Source organism: Piliocolobus tephrosceles, chromosome 6 (assembly GCF_002776525.5).
Source record: "Piliocolobus tephrosceles isolate RC106 chromosome 6, ASM277652v3, whole genome shotgun sequence".
In the NCBI taxonomy this organism is placed as follows: Eukaryota; Metazoa; Chordata; class Mammalia; order Primates; family Cercopithecidae; genus Piliocolobus; species Piliocolobus tephrosceles.
Window position 1 is genome coordinate 1,780,118 of NC_045439.1, and position 14,058 is coordinate 1,794,175.

The 14,058-nt window shown below is 55.7% G+C and overlaps 1 protein-coding gene across 1 annotated transcript in view; it reads right to left on the bottom strand.

The window, feature by feature from the left end:
• ASPG (asparaginase) overlaps nt 1-5,680 on the bottom strand; it is a 29,500-nt gene extending 23,820 nt beyond the window's left edge. Inside the window, exon 1 of the mRNA XM_023205358.2 lies at nt 5,536-5,680. Coding sequence (XP_023061126.1) covers nt 5,536-5,617 — 82 coding nt within the window. The 5' untranslated portion in view covers nt 5,618-5,680. The remainder of the gene's footprint in view (nt 1-5,535) is intronic.
• Between the last annotated feature and the right edge of the window lie 8,378 nt (nt 5,681-14,058).

Below are 14,058 nucleotides of genomic sequence, written 5' to 3' on the forward strand. Positions count from 1 at the left end.
GTCGTGGGGTGGGAGGTGGGCCCTAAACGCCCTCTCGTGTCTCCTTACAGGCGGGAGGCCACAGGGCATGGGGAGGCGGGAGGCACAGAAGAGAAGGCCATATGATGACAGGGCAGAGCGGCCCCTGGAGATGCTGGGCTGGATGACTGGAGTGATGCGGCCACAAGCCAAGGACTGTGGCATCCACCACACAGTGGAGGTGGCAGGGGCAGTTCCTCCCACAGAGCCTCAGGAGGGAGCGGTGCCCTGCAGCACCTTGGCTCAGCCCGGGGAAACTCCTCTCAGGCCTCAGCCTCCAGAACCGAGAATGAACTTCTGTGGTGTTCAGCCGCCCGGCACAGTGGCCAGTTGATGAAAAGTCACTCTCCACTCCTTGTGGCAGGTGAAGCTGGGGTGTCTCACGGGGAAGGTGGAGGGCACATCTGGTTTGGCTTTGTGGGACATACTCACATTGTGCAAGGTCACCTCCAGCTGCTGCTGACTCATGTGGGGGAACAGCTTCCAGAAACTTCCAGGAATGCTGCAGAGTGGTAGGCGTGGATATGGGCCCTGCTGTCCCTGCCAGGGGGACGTGTGGGCACCACAGGCGAAATCAGCCAAAGAAAAGACTAAATTCTCTTGGTGTCCTCTTCTCTCGAGCAAAACACTGAATATGTGCTTTGCGGTGGTTTTTATGGCTCATACCTGTAAGCCCAGAATTTTGGGAGGCTGATGCAGGAAAATCATTTGAGCCCAGGAGTTCAAAACCAGCCTGGTCAATTTCTTGTTTTTTTCTTTTTCCCTTTTTTTTTTAGACAGAGTCTCGCTCTGTTGCCCAGGCTGGAGTACAATGACGCCATCTCCACTCACTGCAATCTCCACCTTCAAGGCTCACGCAATTCTCCTGCCTTAGCCTCCCGAGTACCTGGGGCGTGAGTAACCAGGATTACAGGCATGCACCACCACGCCTGGCTAATTTGTTATTTTTAGTAGAAGAGACGGTGTTTCGCCATGTTAGCCGGCCTGGTCTCAAACTCCTGACCTCAAGTGATCCACCCGCCTTGGCCTCCCAAAAGTGTTGGAATTACAGGCCTGAGCCACCATGTCTGGCCAAATGTTCCTTTTTCAAGCCTGTACTGTCGTCAGTAAAGTTTTCTTACCTACCTGCAAGTGAACCACTTTCTAATTCTGGGGCTCCAGCACCTCACCCCGCAGTCAATGTGTGGTATGTCAGCAGCCATTCTAACAGGTATGCAGTGGCATCAGGGTTTTTCTGTTTGTTTGAGACAAGGTCTCACTCTGTCACCCAGGCTGGAGTGCAGTGGCGAGATCCAGGCTCACTGCAACCTCCACCTCCTGGGTTCAAGCAATTCTCATGCCTCAACTTCCCCAGTAGCTGGGAGCACCGGCACCCACCACCACATTATGGCTATTTTTTTTTTATTTTTATTTTTTGTATTTTTAGTAGGGGTTTCACCATGTTGTCCATGGCTGGTCTTGAACTCCTGACCTCAAGTGATCCACCTGCTTCCGCCTCCCAAAGTGCTGGGATTACAGGTGTGAGCCACTGAGCCCGGTCATCCAGAGCAACTTCTTTTATTTTAAAGAAACACCGACTTTCACACCTAACTCTGAGTTTGTAACTGGTATTACTTTTCTCAATGAGGGCCCTCCAAAAGCTTCAAGACCTGCAGAACCTGAACCCTCTGGCCCTGCCTGGAACCTCTTCCTTGGCCTATCCAGGCAAGCGCCTGAGTTCGCTGGTGACCTGGAAACTCCTCAGCCCCCTGCCAAACACCTGGAAGGGAGGGCCCCACTGTCACCACCGAAGTCAAGCTTAGGCTTAGAAACTTGTGAACGAGGCGGGGCGCGGTGGCTCAAGCCTGTAATCCCAGCACTTTGGGAGGCCGAGACGGGTGGATCACGAGGTCAGGAGATCGAGACCATCCTGGCTAACACGGTGAAACCCCATCTCTACTAAAAATACAAAAAACTAGCCGGGCGAGGTGGCGGGCGCCTGTAGTCCCAGCTACTCCGGAGGCTGAGCCAGGAGAATGGCGTAAACCCGGGAGGCGGAGCTTGCAGTGAGCTGAGATCCGGCCACTGCACTCCAGCCTGGGCGACAGAGCGAGACTCCGTCTCAAAAAAAAAGAAACTTGTGAACGTGTGCAGCACCCGTTCAGGAAGGAGGTCCAGGCCAAGGGCACAGACGCTGCTGCAGTGACCAAGAAGCCACAGGCATCACTCCACCCACAGTCTCGGCTGCTGGGACCCATGTGGCCAGTGGGCAGGGAGCTTCTCTCAGCTGCCTGGCCCCAAAGCTCCGCCCTCCCTGCTGTGCCTGCAAGGAGCCGGGCTCAGGAGGGACTTTGGGGCAAGCCGGCAAGTAGGTGGGGCTCCCAGTTTGACACAGGAAGTCTTCAAGTTTCTCGACAGTATGGAACGTGGCCACTGATGCCAGCTTGGGCTTATCAGCCGTTTTTGGATTCACTCTGCCCCTTGACCTGTGATAGCTTCAATGAACTCAGAGAAGGGATGGGTCGAGGGGCGTCCCCGCTGGCATCGCCTCTGCCCTCCCTGAACTCTGGCAGGGCCCCAGGTGTGCAGCGCTCCACCCACAGGTCGCTGTTTACCAGCAGGCCCAGAAGCCGTTCCAACAGCGACAATCCAAACAGCTTTACTGTGGCAAAGCCACCACTCCCCTCTCACCTCCCCAGGGAAGGCCAGAGCCCACGTCAGCAGAGTGGAGGGAGTAAATCATTGACGCCTGGCGGGGCTGGGACTCAAGGCACTCATGGGGGTATGGAGGGATGGCTCGCCTGGACTCCAGGCCAGGCTCCCTCCCTGGCCTGTGAGTGCTGCCCTCGCTCCTGGAAGCCTTGTCACTTCCCACACCATGAGGGTCTGCATGTCCCCAAAGGACGCCTGACTGCCGTCACACAGCAGAGCTGGCATGAGGGCCCCTGGTCTCCCACAGCCCCGGCCCTCGGGCTCCCCAGCTGCTCCATGGGCGTGGGTGGTCCCCTCATCCAGGAAGACAGTGGGGAGCAGATCTCCTGTCTCCTCCTCCTTTGTCTTCTGGGGCTGAACCATGGGCTCCCCTGAAGTGGAGAAGGGGGAGCAGTGAGGATGCCAGCGACGACGGGGGCACAGGAGGGCCTGGGGCTGACAGCAGTGTCCTCCTGGAAGCCCTCAGCGTGGAGCCAGGAGATGCTGCCTCATTCTGTGGTAAGAGAGACCCTCACCTTCACGAGGGCTCTGAAGACACGCGCCCTCGCCGGCTGGGACAGGCTGGCTGCTCCAACCTCACGAGGGGTCGGGGGGAGCCCGTTCCTGCAGGTTCCTAGAAGTGGATGCCCCACTTGGGTCAGCTAGCAACAGCTAGGGGTGACCTCACAGCCACACACAAGCCAGGACCCAGCGCACAGAGCACCGAGGGCTCTCAGAAGGCTGCTTCAGGTCTGAAGACTGACGCCCCACACCCAGTTTCCAGCATCAAAGTCTCTTGTTCCCCACCCAGACGCAGGACCTCACAGCCTCTTTCAGAAATGTGGTTCACGCATGTGAGTGCGCCCACAGGCTGCTGCGGTGAGCACGCAGGGGCCAAGCGAGACAGGTGTGTGGTGGGGTTGCAGTCAGAGTCCACCTGTCCCTGCAGTTCAGACCAGTCAAGAACTATGTGTTGAGCTCAACGAAATTGCAGTTGGCCACACACCAAGCCTGAAGGGGTAGTGTCAGGGGTGTCGGACCAGGCCCCAGAGAGTCCCCAGGTCCTGTCCCTGCTCAGGGGCAGCTCTGGCAGGCTCTGGCCCTGCTGGGCTCCCCGATACTCTTTCCTGCACCTTGCAGGGCTGCTCCTGGCCTGGTCCTCTCCCACCTTTGTCCTGCAGGCTTTGTGTCCTCAGAGAAGCCCTCCCTGGGCTGCCTCAAAACTCCACGCCACCCACACACCAGGCCCAGGCCCTGTTATCAGCCCACAGCCCCTGCAGGGCCCTGGCAGATCCTGTCCCTGGGACTAGCTCCTTAATGCATGCCATCCCTTCAATGGCAGCCTCTCTCTCTGGCTTGTGAGGGTCAAGCACAGGAACTGTGTCACTCTGTGTCAGTGGAGAGTCACACAGGGGCGTTTGCCAAACTGTGAATGACTTTGTTCCATTCACAGGCAGAGGGAGAAGCGCAGAGGAGGCTCCCAGCAGCCTGGACAGCCATGTTCCTGGGGCCTGAGTCCCTCGTGGACGAGCCCCACTAGGCTTTGTCTCCTGGGCTGGGCACGCAGTTGGCCTCCAGAGGGTCTGCACCAGTCACGGTGCAGCAGGTGGAATCTGAGAGTAGCGACAGAGTGCTGGTGGCTTCTGAGCGGCCACTTCAGCGGAAAGGGGTGGCCAGGAGAGACAGCTGCTGGAGAACAGGCCCTGAGAGGGGGTGGGGAAAGGAGGGGCAGGGAAGTGGTTGGCAGATGGGCAAGGGACAAGAGAATATTCTGGTCATGCCAGGGGAGGCCCTGGGGCTCTGGCAGAGCCGGAGAGGGTCCCAGCCGTCTCAGGAGGGAGAGCTGCGGTGGACACAAGCAGTAGTGTGGGGAGGGGCCAGGCCAGCAGGGAGCGGTGAGCGGGAGCGGGAGGAGGAGTAGAAAGGGCTCCCGAGGCAAAGGCAGGCAGTGGTTCATGGAGGGTCGCAAAGAGGTTCAGGACGGGCGAGGGGGCTGTTCTGGCCCCGAGGGAGGGAGCACCCCACATCACAGCAGAGCCCACGTGGGGGCCCCAGGCAGGTCCTGCCCTCCTGGGGAGCACCCAGGCATTCTGGAGGCTCCAGTGCAACTGTCCTCTCCCCATCCTAGTGGCCTCAGGCTCCCCAAGCTACCATCCTTCCTGTGCCCAGCCCAGGCTGGCAGCACTGTGCTGGAGTACCACAGAGCTCGGTGCCTGTCCCAGGCCTTGACCCTACCCAGGCAGAACTCAGTCCGGGTGCAATCGCTGGTCTCTAGTCAACTAGGTCCACACGGGGCAGAGGAAGCAGGGCTCTGAGGCCACCTCCAGTGTGAACGCATGTGTCCCCGCAGATGCCAGGTGGCCCCAGTATCGTGCCAGGCACTGCTGCCTGACCAGGACCCCACGGAACTCAGGGGATGGGGACACCCTTCTGGGTGTCGCAGGTGAGGGGTCCTTGCAGCCTCCTAAGCCTTCCCGGCTTGTGTGTCCAGGGCAGGAGGGGCAGGCTAAAGCCCTGGGGCCCTCCTGCCCCATATTGCAGGGCTCCAGGGCGCTGGCCCTCAGGGGCGCAGCGGCAGCACAGGGGGCCTGGCCCCAGGGTCGCAGGGCGCTCCCAAGAGCACCGCGACCACGAGGACCCACCGCGACCTCCTCTGTCCAGGTGGGGGCTCCACGCGCGGGGGCGGCGGTGGCCGGAACCGAAGGAGAGCGACCCCAACCCGCAACCCCCAACCAGGCGCGGATCTGACTCCCCCACAATCCCCGTGGGTGCAGGAGGGTCAGAGGCTCCCGGTCTCGGCCAGGTCCAGAGGCCTCCCCCGCCCAGGGCGCCGGGTCTCAGACTCACCGCCGAGCTCACTCCGCATGCCAATGGTGCCGCCGGTGTAGACGGCCAGCAGCCTCCGCTCGGACCCCATCGCGCGCGCCATGCCGGACCGGGGACCACGGGAGTGGACGGGGGTGCAGCGGGGACGCGGGGCCTGCGGGACCCAGGGACTGCGGGGAGGAGGCCCGGGGCGCCGGGGGCAGCCTGGGAGGGCGGGGGCACCCACGGGGAGGGGGCGGGAGTGGAGTCCGCCCGGGAGGGTGGGAGGCCCCGCAGAGGCGAGCGGGGGCAGGATTGAGGGGCGGGATGGGTCCAGGGGACCGTCCAGGGTCGGAGAGAGAGGCGTGGCGTGGCGGGGTGGGGGCGTGGCGTGGCGGGGTAGGGGCGGGGCCTGGCGGGGTAGTGGGCGGGGCACGGCCTTGGAAACATGTAGGAAGAGGTGAGGTCTGTGAGGGCAGCAAGGGCAGCTCCTGCCTGAGCAAGGGATTGGGTGGGACCCGCTCTGGGGTGGGGAGCGTCTGTCCAGGGACTAGGGGGCAGCCAGAAAGGCAGGGACACGGGCGGGGCGGGTCCTGAGCCACCCCGCGGCCATTGGCCCTCCGTGGTGGCCCTGGGTGTTTGAGTAGCTGTGACATGTGGTGCCTCGCAGACCGTAGTGCCCAAGGCCCTCCAAGACCTGAGCACAGTGTCCTCTCAAGCAGCCTCCACAGCCCCAGTGCTCCAAGGCCGGCATTGCTGCCCAGGCCCTGCTGTCCCTCCATTGGGTGGCTAGAAGCAGGCAGAGCTGGACCAGCCCCTCCACGTGTGCACGTTCACACACCATCCAGAGGGGCCCCCCAGGGCTGGAGCCGGACCGCAGGAGTATCGCCCTCTTGGACAAACACCGCCATTTTAAGTTCCATTTGATTAAAAAACTGCCTAAATCCAACCCAAAACACATCAGCCTAATAGCTAATGTCAGCACAACCATAAACCACAAGTAACATCTCCAACCAGAAACATGCCAGCCTCCAGATAACCTCCCCTCCTACCGGAGACATTCCAACCCCGCAATAAACTTTCCCTCACATAGAAACATTCCAAGCCTGCGATAAGCTCCCAGCTTCCTAAACCCTTAAAGATCCTTAGTCTGTAAGAGAGAACGCTCCTGACCAAAATCGGCCAGAAGTCCCTCTCAGGTTTATTCTCCAAAATAAACTGGTCTTTGACTGTTGAGCCACTTTTCATGTTTCTTTCCTCTTTAACTCCTACAGAGCCCACCCCACTTCACTCCCATGAGAGCCCAGGAGGGCAGGGCAGTGGCGGGTACAGGGTCCCAGGAGGGTCCCAAGCTGCAGGCTTGCCCCCAGGTAGACAGAAGATCCACGGCCTCCTCACCTCCTGGCACCTTGACTGCCTGGGGCACTGATGCCCTTTGGTGGGAAACTGTGTGTTGCCCCCGGAAGGCGCCAGCACTTGACAGATTCCATAATAAAAATTATTATTATTATTCTGTTACCTGGAGTGCAGTAGCAAGATCTTGGCTCACTGCAACCTCTGCCTCCCAGGTTCAAGCAATTCTCCTGTCTCAGTTCCCCGAATAGCTGGGATTGCAGGGTGCGCACCACCATGCCCGGCTTTGTTGTTGTTGTTGTATTTGTAGTAGACACGGGGTTTCACCAAGTCGGCCAGGGTGGTCTTGAACTCCTGACCTCAGGCGCTCCACCCGCCTCGGCCTCCCTAAGTGTTGGGATTACAGGTGTGAGCCACAGCGCCCAGTCCCATAGAATTATTTTGGTAGCAACGGTGCAAAATTAATCTTGTCTGCAGAGAAACAAACGTATTCTGCCCAGCAAGAGTCTGTGTTAGTTTTCTGGGACTGCAGTAACAGAATGAGTGATTTACAGTGCAAGGAGGTCTACTTCTCACAGTTCTGGGGGGTGGAAGTCTAAAGTCAGGGTGTCATGGGTTGGTGTTTCCTGCGACCTGTCTCCTGGGCGAGCAGACGGTGCCTGCTTGCTGTGCCTCACCGGGTCTTTCCTCTGCGCAGTCATGCCTCTCTGATGGATCTCCAGATGTCCAGACTTTCTCTTTTCATAGACATACCAGTCATATTGAGTTTGGGGCCTCATTTTAATTCAACCATCTCTGTAAAGTCTATCTCCAAATACAGTTGCATTCTAAGACATTGGGGTGTGGGGGACTTCAACATTTGAATCTAAGGGAGACAATCCAGCCCATCACAGCCCCCTGAAAATCCAGTTTCGTGTTCGTTGGCTGGTTTGTTTATTCTCTGGCTGCTGTGTGCAGAGAGACCGAGGCAAGAATGGGGTCAGGAGGGCTTTGGGCAGGGTGGGGAAGAGCTGGGGATGGGAAAGTGCGAGGTGGGAGTGCTGGGAGCACAGGTTGGAGCTTGGGGGGTACCAGCCGAAGAGAAGAGGAAGCGTGACTCTCCTGTCTTTGGCCAGAGCAGCCACGGAATGGGGATGTCCTTGCTGAGAAAGCAGGGGCCGGAGTGGGGCTTGGGGCCGGGCAGAGGGAAGCAAGGTGCGTTGGACGCATCCTGCTTGGGGGCCACCTGGGCAGGTTCGAGGAGACTCGGCTGCGCGTCCTGCAGTCAGCGGCACAGGGACAACAAAGTCACGACAGCAGCAAGGTGTCAGCAGAGACAGAGGCCCCAGTCTGAGCCTGGACATTCCAGCCTCAAAGGCCAGGAGGAGAGAACCCAGGACCGCGAGGGGAGAAGGCCGGGAAGCGATCTGCATGTGAAGTCCCGGGGCTTGGTGAGGGGAGGCCAGAAGCTGGCCATGTGTGGAGCAAGGTGGAGGCTGCTGCGGCCTCACCCCAGGTGAGTGGCGTGGAGGGGCAAACGTCTGTCCTCCTGGAAGGACACTTGGCCATCGCTGTGCTGCCTGCTGCTGAAGGCAGTGCTCTCCACCAGGGGCTGGGGTAGGAAGGTGCAGCACATGCCGGTCGCTCCCTGGCTCCTGGCGCCCTGGCTCCCCAGGCGGTGTAGTGCCAGGAGGTGAGTCCAGGGAACCTGGGCAGCCCCAGCCAAGTCCCCAGGTTCTGCCTGCCCCTCCTTTTCTGATTGTTCAGAAAAATGTTTCCTTGGCCACCCCGGGCTCTCCTCATCCCTCTTCTCTCTCACTTCCCGTCTACACCCTCCCCAGTGGCCTCCTTCCACACAGCACAGGAGAGTTCTCGGTGGGACCCTCCCAGAGTGTTTATAAATCCACTCCAGTCCCACCCAGAGCTCACTGCGTGGAACGGCATCTGCCATTCGACAGCGCCCAGTGGTCCAGACCACCCTACAGCCCTGCCTACCTTTTCTGCAGCCCTGCCTACCTTTTCTGCAGCCCTGCCTACCTTTTCTGCACCTCTTCTTCTAGAGCAAGGTGCTCAGAGCGTGGCCTCTGCTCCAGCAGCAGCACCTGGAACCTGTGGAAATGCAAAGCCCAGACCCCTGAGAGCGACTCTGGGTGGGGCTCAGGAGTCCAGACTCTGACCCTGCTCTGGGTGATGCTGATACAGGTGCACATTTGGGAACCACTGGTCTAGAACAAAGGACGGCAAACCAGGGCTCGACGGCCAGGCCCGGTGCACCTGTGTGTGTGAACACGGTTTTCTTGAAACAGCCACACCCACTCCCTTATGTATTGTGTTGGGGGGGTGCCGGCGGCAGGCGCCTGTGGCCGTGCCATGGCTGGCTTTCCAGAGGCAAAGGGGCAGAAGGAAGCGCCTGGGTGCCGAGCAAGGGGCCGCAGGAATGCCTCACATACTCCTGTCTGTCCTCGGCCGCTCACTGGGGCAGATCTTGGTCCGGGGTGGTCACCTCCACCCTGAGGCTGGGTGGCCTCAGGTCACAAGCTCTGCTCTTCCAGTCCCCAGCTCCACACAAACAAGCCAAGACTCCCGGAGACGAGGCACAGTGCTGAGGCTGCTGGTAAGGTACATGGTGCCCCCCTGGGTTCTGGCCGTGGCAGTGGGCCTGGAAAGGGAGTCCCTGGGAGGCCGCACTTCTTCAGCTACTCAGGCTTTGTCTGTTGCCCTACACTGTGAGTCTTCATGGTACTGCCTTTGGGCCAGGCACTGTTGCAGCCACCCTGCAAATCCAGGCACATCTCACCCCTGTAACTACACCGAGGCAGAGGATGATAATCCTATTTGGCGAGCGAGGGGACTGAGGCACACAGCGGGTCCCATGGCAGGTGAGCGCTGCACTGGGCTTGTGGACACCATGGGGGTTCCTGACACTGTGTTGAAGTAGGGGCTGGCCTGGCCTGGGCCAGTGGGCTGGAGGGGAACAGAGGTGTGTGGTGACCCCAAAGAGAGGAAGCCTAAGAAACTTTCCGATGGGGGAAGGAATCTGGGGCCTGGGCAGGGAACTGCGGAGAGCTGGGGCATCTTCGGCAGAAGGTTGGACCCCAGGGGAGTGTGGGAAGCACGGAAGGGTCACTGTGTGGGCTATGATCGCGCCACTGTGCTCCAGCCTGGTGACAGACTGTGCCCCTGTCTCATAAATAAATAAGGGCAAAGGACTTGAATAGACATGACTCCAAAGATGATATACACATGGCCAAGAAGAATATGAGAAGATGCTCAACATCACTAACCATCAGGGAAGCGCAAACCAAAGCCACGTTGTGTCCCCACTCACCTGGAACGGCTACTATCAAAAAAACAGACAATGAGTGTTTGCAAAGATGTGGAGACCTTGGAATTCTGGTGCACTGCTGGTGGATTATAAAACGGTACAGCCACTATGGGAAACGGGATAGAGGTTCCTCCATAAATTAAAATTAGACCTACCATAGGGTCCAGCAATTCCATTTGAGAACAGAGACAAAAGATTGGAAAGGAAGGTCTCAGAGAGATGTTTGCACACCCGCGTTCGTAGCAGCACTGCTCACAAAAGCCGAGAGGCGGAAGCACCCTGAGTGTCCACCCCCAGATGAGTAGAGAAGCAAGGCGGTATATCCACAGAAAAGGAAGGCAATCCTGCCACGGGCGACAACATAGGGTATGCTAGGTGAAATAAGCCAATCACAGAAATACAAATACAGATGTTTACAATGGAATTACGTTCTAATAAACCCATCATAGGTCAAAAAATCATTAAGTTCAAACATCGTAGATCAAGGACCTTCTGTACAACAGGATCCCACTTACATGGGGTACCAGATGCTGTGGTCTGAATGCATCCCCCAAAACTCACTTGTTGGAAACTTAATCCGCAATGCAACGGTGTTTGGAAGTGGGGCCTTTTAGAAGATGTTTAGGTCATGAGGGTGAGCCCTCGTGAATGAGTTAATGCCACTATAAATAGACGTGACTGAGGGAGTTTGGTCTTTTTTCCCCTTCTGCCACATGAGGACACAGACTTCAAGATGCCATCTTGGAAGCAGAAGCCCAGATCCTCACCAGATGTCAGATGCCAGCTCCATGACCTTGGACTTCCCAGCCTCCAGAACTGTGAGAGATAAATCTCTGCCGTTTATAAATTACCCAGTCTCAGGTATTCTGTTACAGCAGCACAAAACAGACTGACTCCACGAGGAGCCAAACATACAGAGACAGAAGTGGAATGATGGTTGCCAGGGCTGAGAGAAGGAGGGACTGAGAAGTCGCCTCATAGGTGCAGAGTTTCCAATGTGCAAGATGAAAAAGTTCCAGGATCCCTTTCACAACAATGTGAATGTACTTAACACTACTGAACGGTACACTCAAAAATAGTTAAGATGGTACCTTTTTATGTTTTCTACCACAATAAAAAAAGTGAGCAGGCAAGGATAGACTAGAAGAAAATGTTCACAAGACATATACCAAAGGACTTGCATTCTGACGAAAGAACTCCTACAACTCAATAAAAATGCAAACAACTCCCCCCAAAAGGGGCACAAGACTTGAGCAGATACTTCACCAAGGAAGATATGGGCAAATTTTAACATAAAAAATCGGGGGACCAGGTGTGGTGGCTCATGCCTGTAAACTTAGCACCAGGAGGCCAAGGCAGAGAAAATTCTTCTCTACAGAAATTAAAAACCAGCTGGGTGTGGTGGTGCACACCTTGGTCCCAGCTACTCAGGGGGCTGAGGCAGAGGGATCGCTTGAACCCAGGAAGTGAATCGCACCACTGCACTCCAGCCTGGGTGACAGAGCAAGACTCTGTCGCTAAAAATAAATAAAAATAAATGTTTAGTTAAAGGGAATGAACTACTGAGAAGGGTAGAAACATGTCCCAAGAACATAGGAAGAGCAGATGTGCAGCAGCCACTACCTCTAGGATCAAGGACAACACCCATGGGAGGAAGAAACTTGGAAGAGCCCTGCTCCGACACCCAGAATGAGACTCAGATCTCTTTGGAGAGAGAGTGGCTGGGGTCACGGAATGACCAGAGGTGCAAAGGCTGCGCCTGGGGGGCAGGAAATGCTTATTGCTGAGACGTGCTGGGAGGCCACCTGCTGGCAAGAAGCACCGAAACAGGAAGAGCAGCCCCCCCCCCCCCCCCCCCCCTCCTGCAGCATCCCTCCAGTGCCCTCTGCCGGCAACGCCTAACATTGCATCCGCTGGGAAAGAAGGAACTGTTTACAGACCAGCTCCCGGACTGGACGGCAAAGAAGGGTGGATTGAGGGCTGAGAGAGAAAAGCTCCAACTAGCACGGAATGTAAGTATTACAACCGCTTTAGACAATCTGGTCGCTTCTTACAAGATTAAACAATCATCTGCTCAATGACCCAGTAATCCCACAACTCCTCGGTATTTATCCAAGAGAAACAAAAATAAATATCTACAAAGACTTGTTCACAGAAATTTTATTCATAATAGGTAAAAAGTGAAAACAATCCAATGCCCATCAGTAGAAGAATAAAGAAACGTGTGTGTGTGTCTGTGTGTGGTTTGAGACGGAGTCTCACTCTGTCGCCCAGGCTGCTGTGCAGTGGCAGAATCTTGGCTCACTGCAACCTCTGCCTCCCGGGTTCAAGCGATTCTCCTACCTCAGCCTCCTGAGTAGCTGCGATTACAGGGTCTGGTCACCACCGCATCTGGCGAATTTTTGTATTTTTAGGAGAGACAGAGTTTCACCATGTTGGTCAGGCTGGTCTCAAACTTCCACCCTCAGGTGATCCACCCACCTTAGCCTCCCAAAGTGCTGGGATTACAGGCATGAGCCACTATGCCCAGCCAAGAAACTGGTATATTTATACAATAGAAAACAAAAAAAAAAAAGCATTGACTTAAACGTGTATCTTGGTCTGTTTTGTGCTGCTATAACATCAACCTCAAACAAACATATTGAGCAAAAGCAGCCTGATACAAAAGAGTACACACTGTGGGATTACATTTATATGAACTTTTACAACAATCAAAACTAATCTATAGGCTGGGCATGGTGGCTCATGCCTGTAATCCCAGCATTTTGAGGGGCTGAGGCAGGCGGATCACTTGGGCTCAAGAGTTTGAGACCAGCCTGACCAACATGGTGAAATCCTGTCTCTACTAAAAATACAAAAATTAGCCAGGCATGATGGCAGGAGCCCGTAGTCCCAGCTACTTGGGAGGCTGAGGCAGGAGAATTGCTTGAACCTGGGAGGCGGAGGCTGCAGTGAGCTGAGATCGCACCACTGCACTCCAGTCTGGGTAACAGAGCAAGGCTGTGTCTCAAAACCAAACAAATCTATAGTGAAAGTAATCAGAAGTGCGGTTGTATCTATGGGAACGTCCCATGGTGATGGAAATACTGTCATCCTAGTAGCCGTGTGGCTGCATGGGTGTATGAATTCATCAGCACTCACTGCACTAGAATTCAGATCTGTACATTTCTCTGTAAATTATGCCTCAAACAATTTCAAAGGGGAAACAAGAATCTCTAATCTACAGCTCTCTGAAAAAAGGAGAGAACAGACTATCAATGCTGAAATTCTATTTCTTACTGTAAACTATCCTTTAGTCTTATACCATCCCAAATCAAAAGTTGTTACAATGAACCTAAATGACCAATAACAACAAAACTCTTAATCTAACAGTTCTCCAAATTATTTTTCTTGTAAGCAAACGTTGAGAACGTTATTAGAACTTGTTTCTTTCTCCACTGGTTCATATTACACAAGCTTACATGTGGAGCTAGAATGGGCAAATGTAAGCATACTTTCTCTTTTTCATTTTTTTTGAGACAAGGTCTCACTCTGTCACCCAGGTTGGAGTACAGTGGCACAATCATAGCTCACTGCAGCCTCAAACTCCTGGGCTCAAGCAATCCTCCCACTTCAGCCTCCCAAGTAGCTTTGACTACAGGCACACACCACCACACCTGGCAATTTTATTTTTCTGCAGATGGGGTCTCACTACATTGCCCAGACTGGTCTCAAACTCCTGGTTTCAAGCCATCCTCCTGCCTTGGCCTCCCAAAGTGCTAGGATTACAGGCATGAACCACCACGCCCAGTGTCTTTTAAACTTTTTCTTCTTTTGATAGATTTAGGGGGTACAGATGCAGTTTTGTTACATGGATATGTTGCCTAGTGAAGTCTGGACTGTTAATGTAACTGTCACTCTAACAAAAG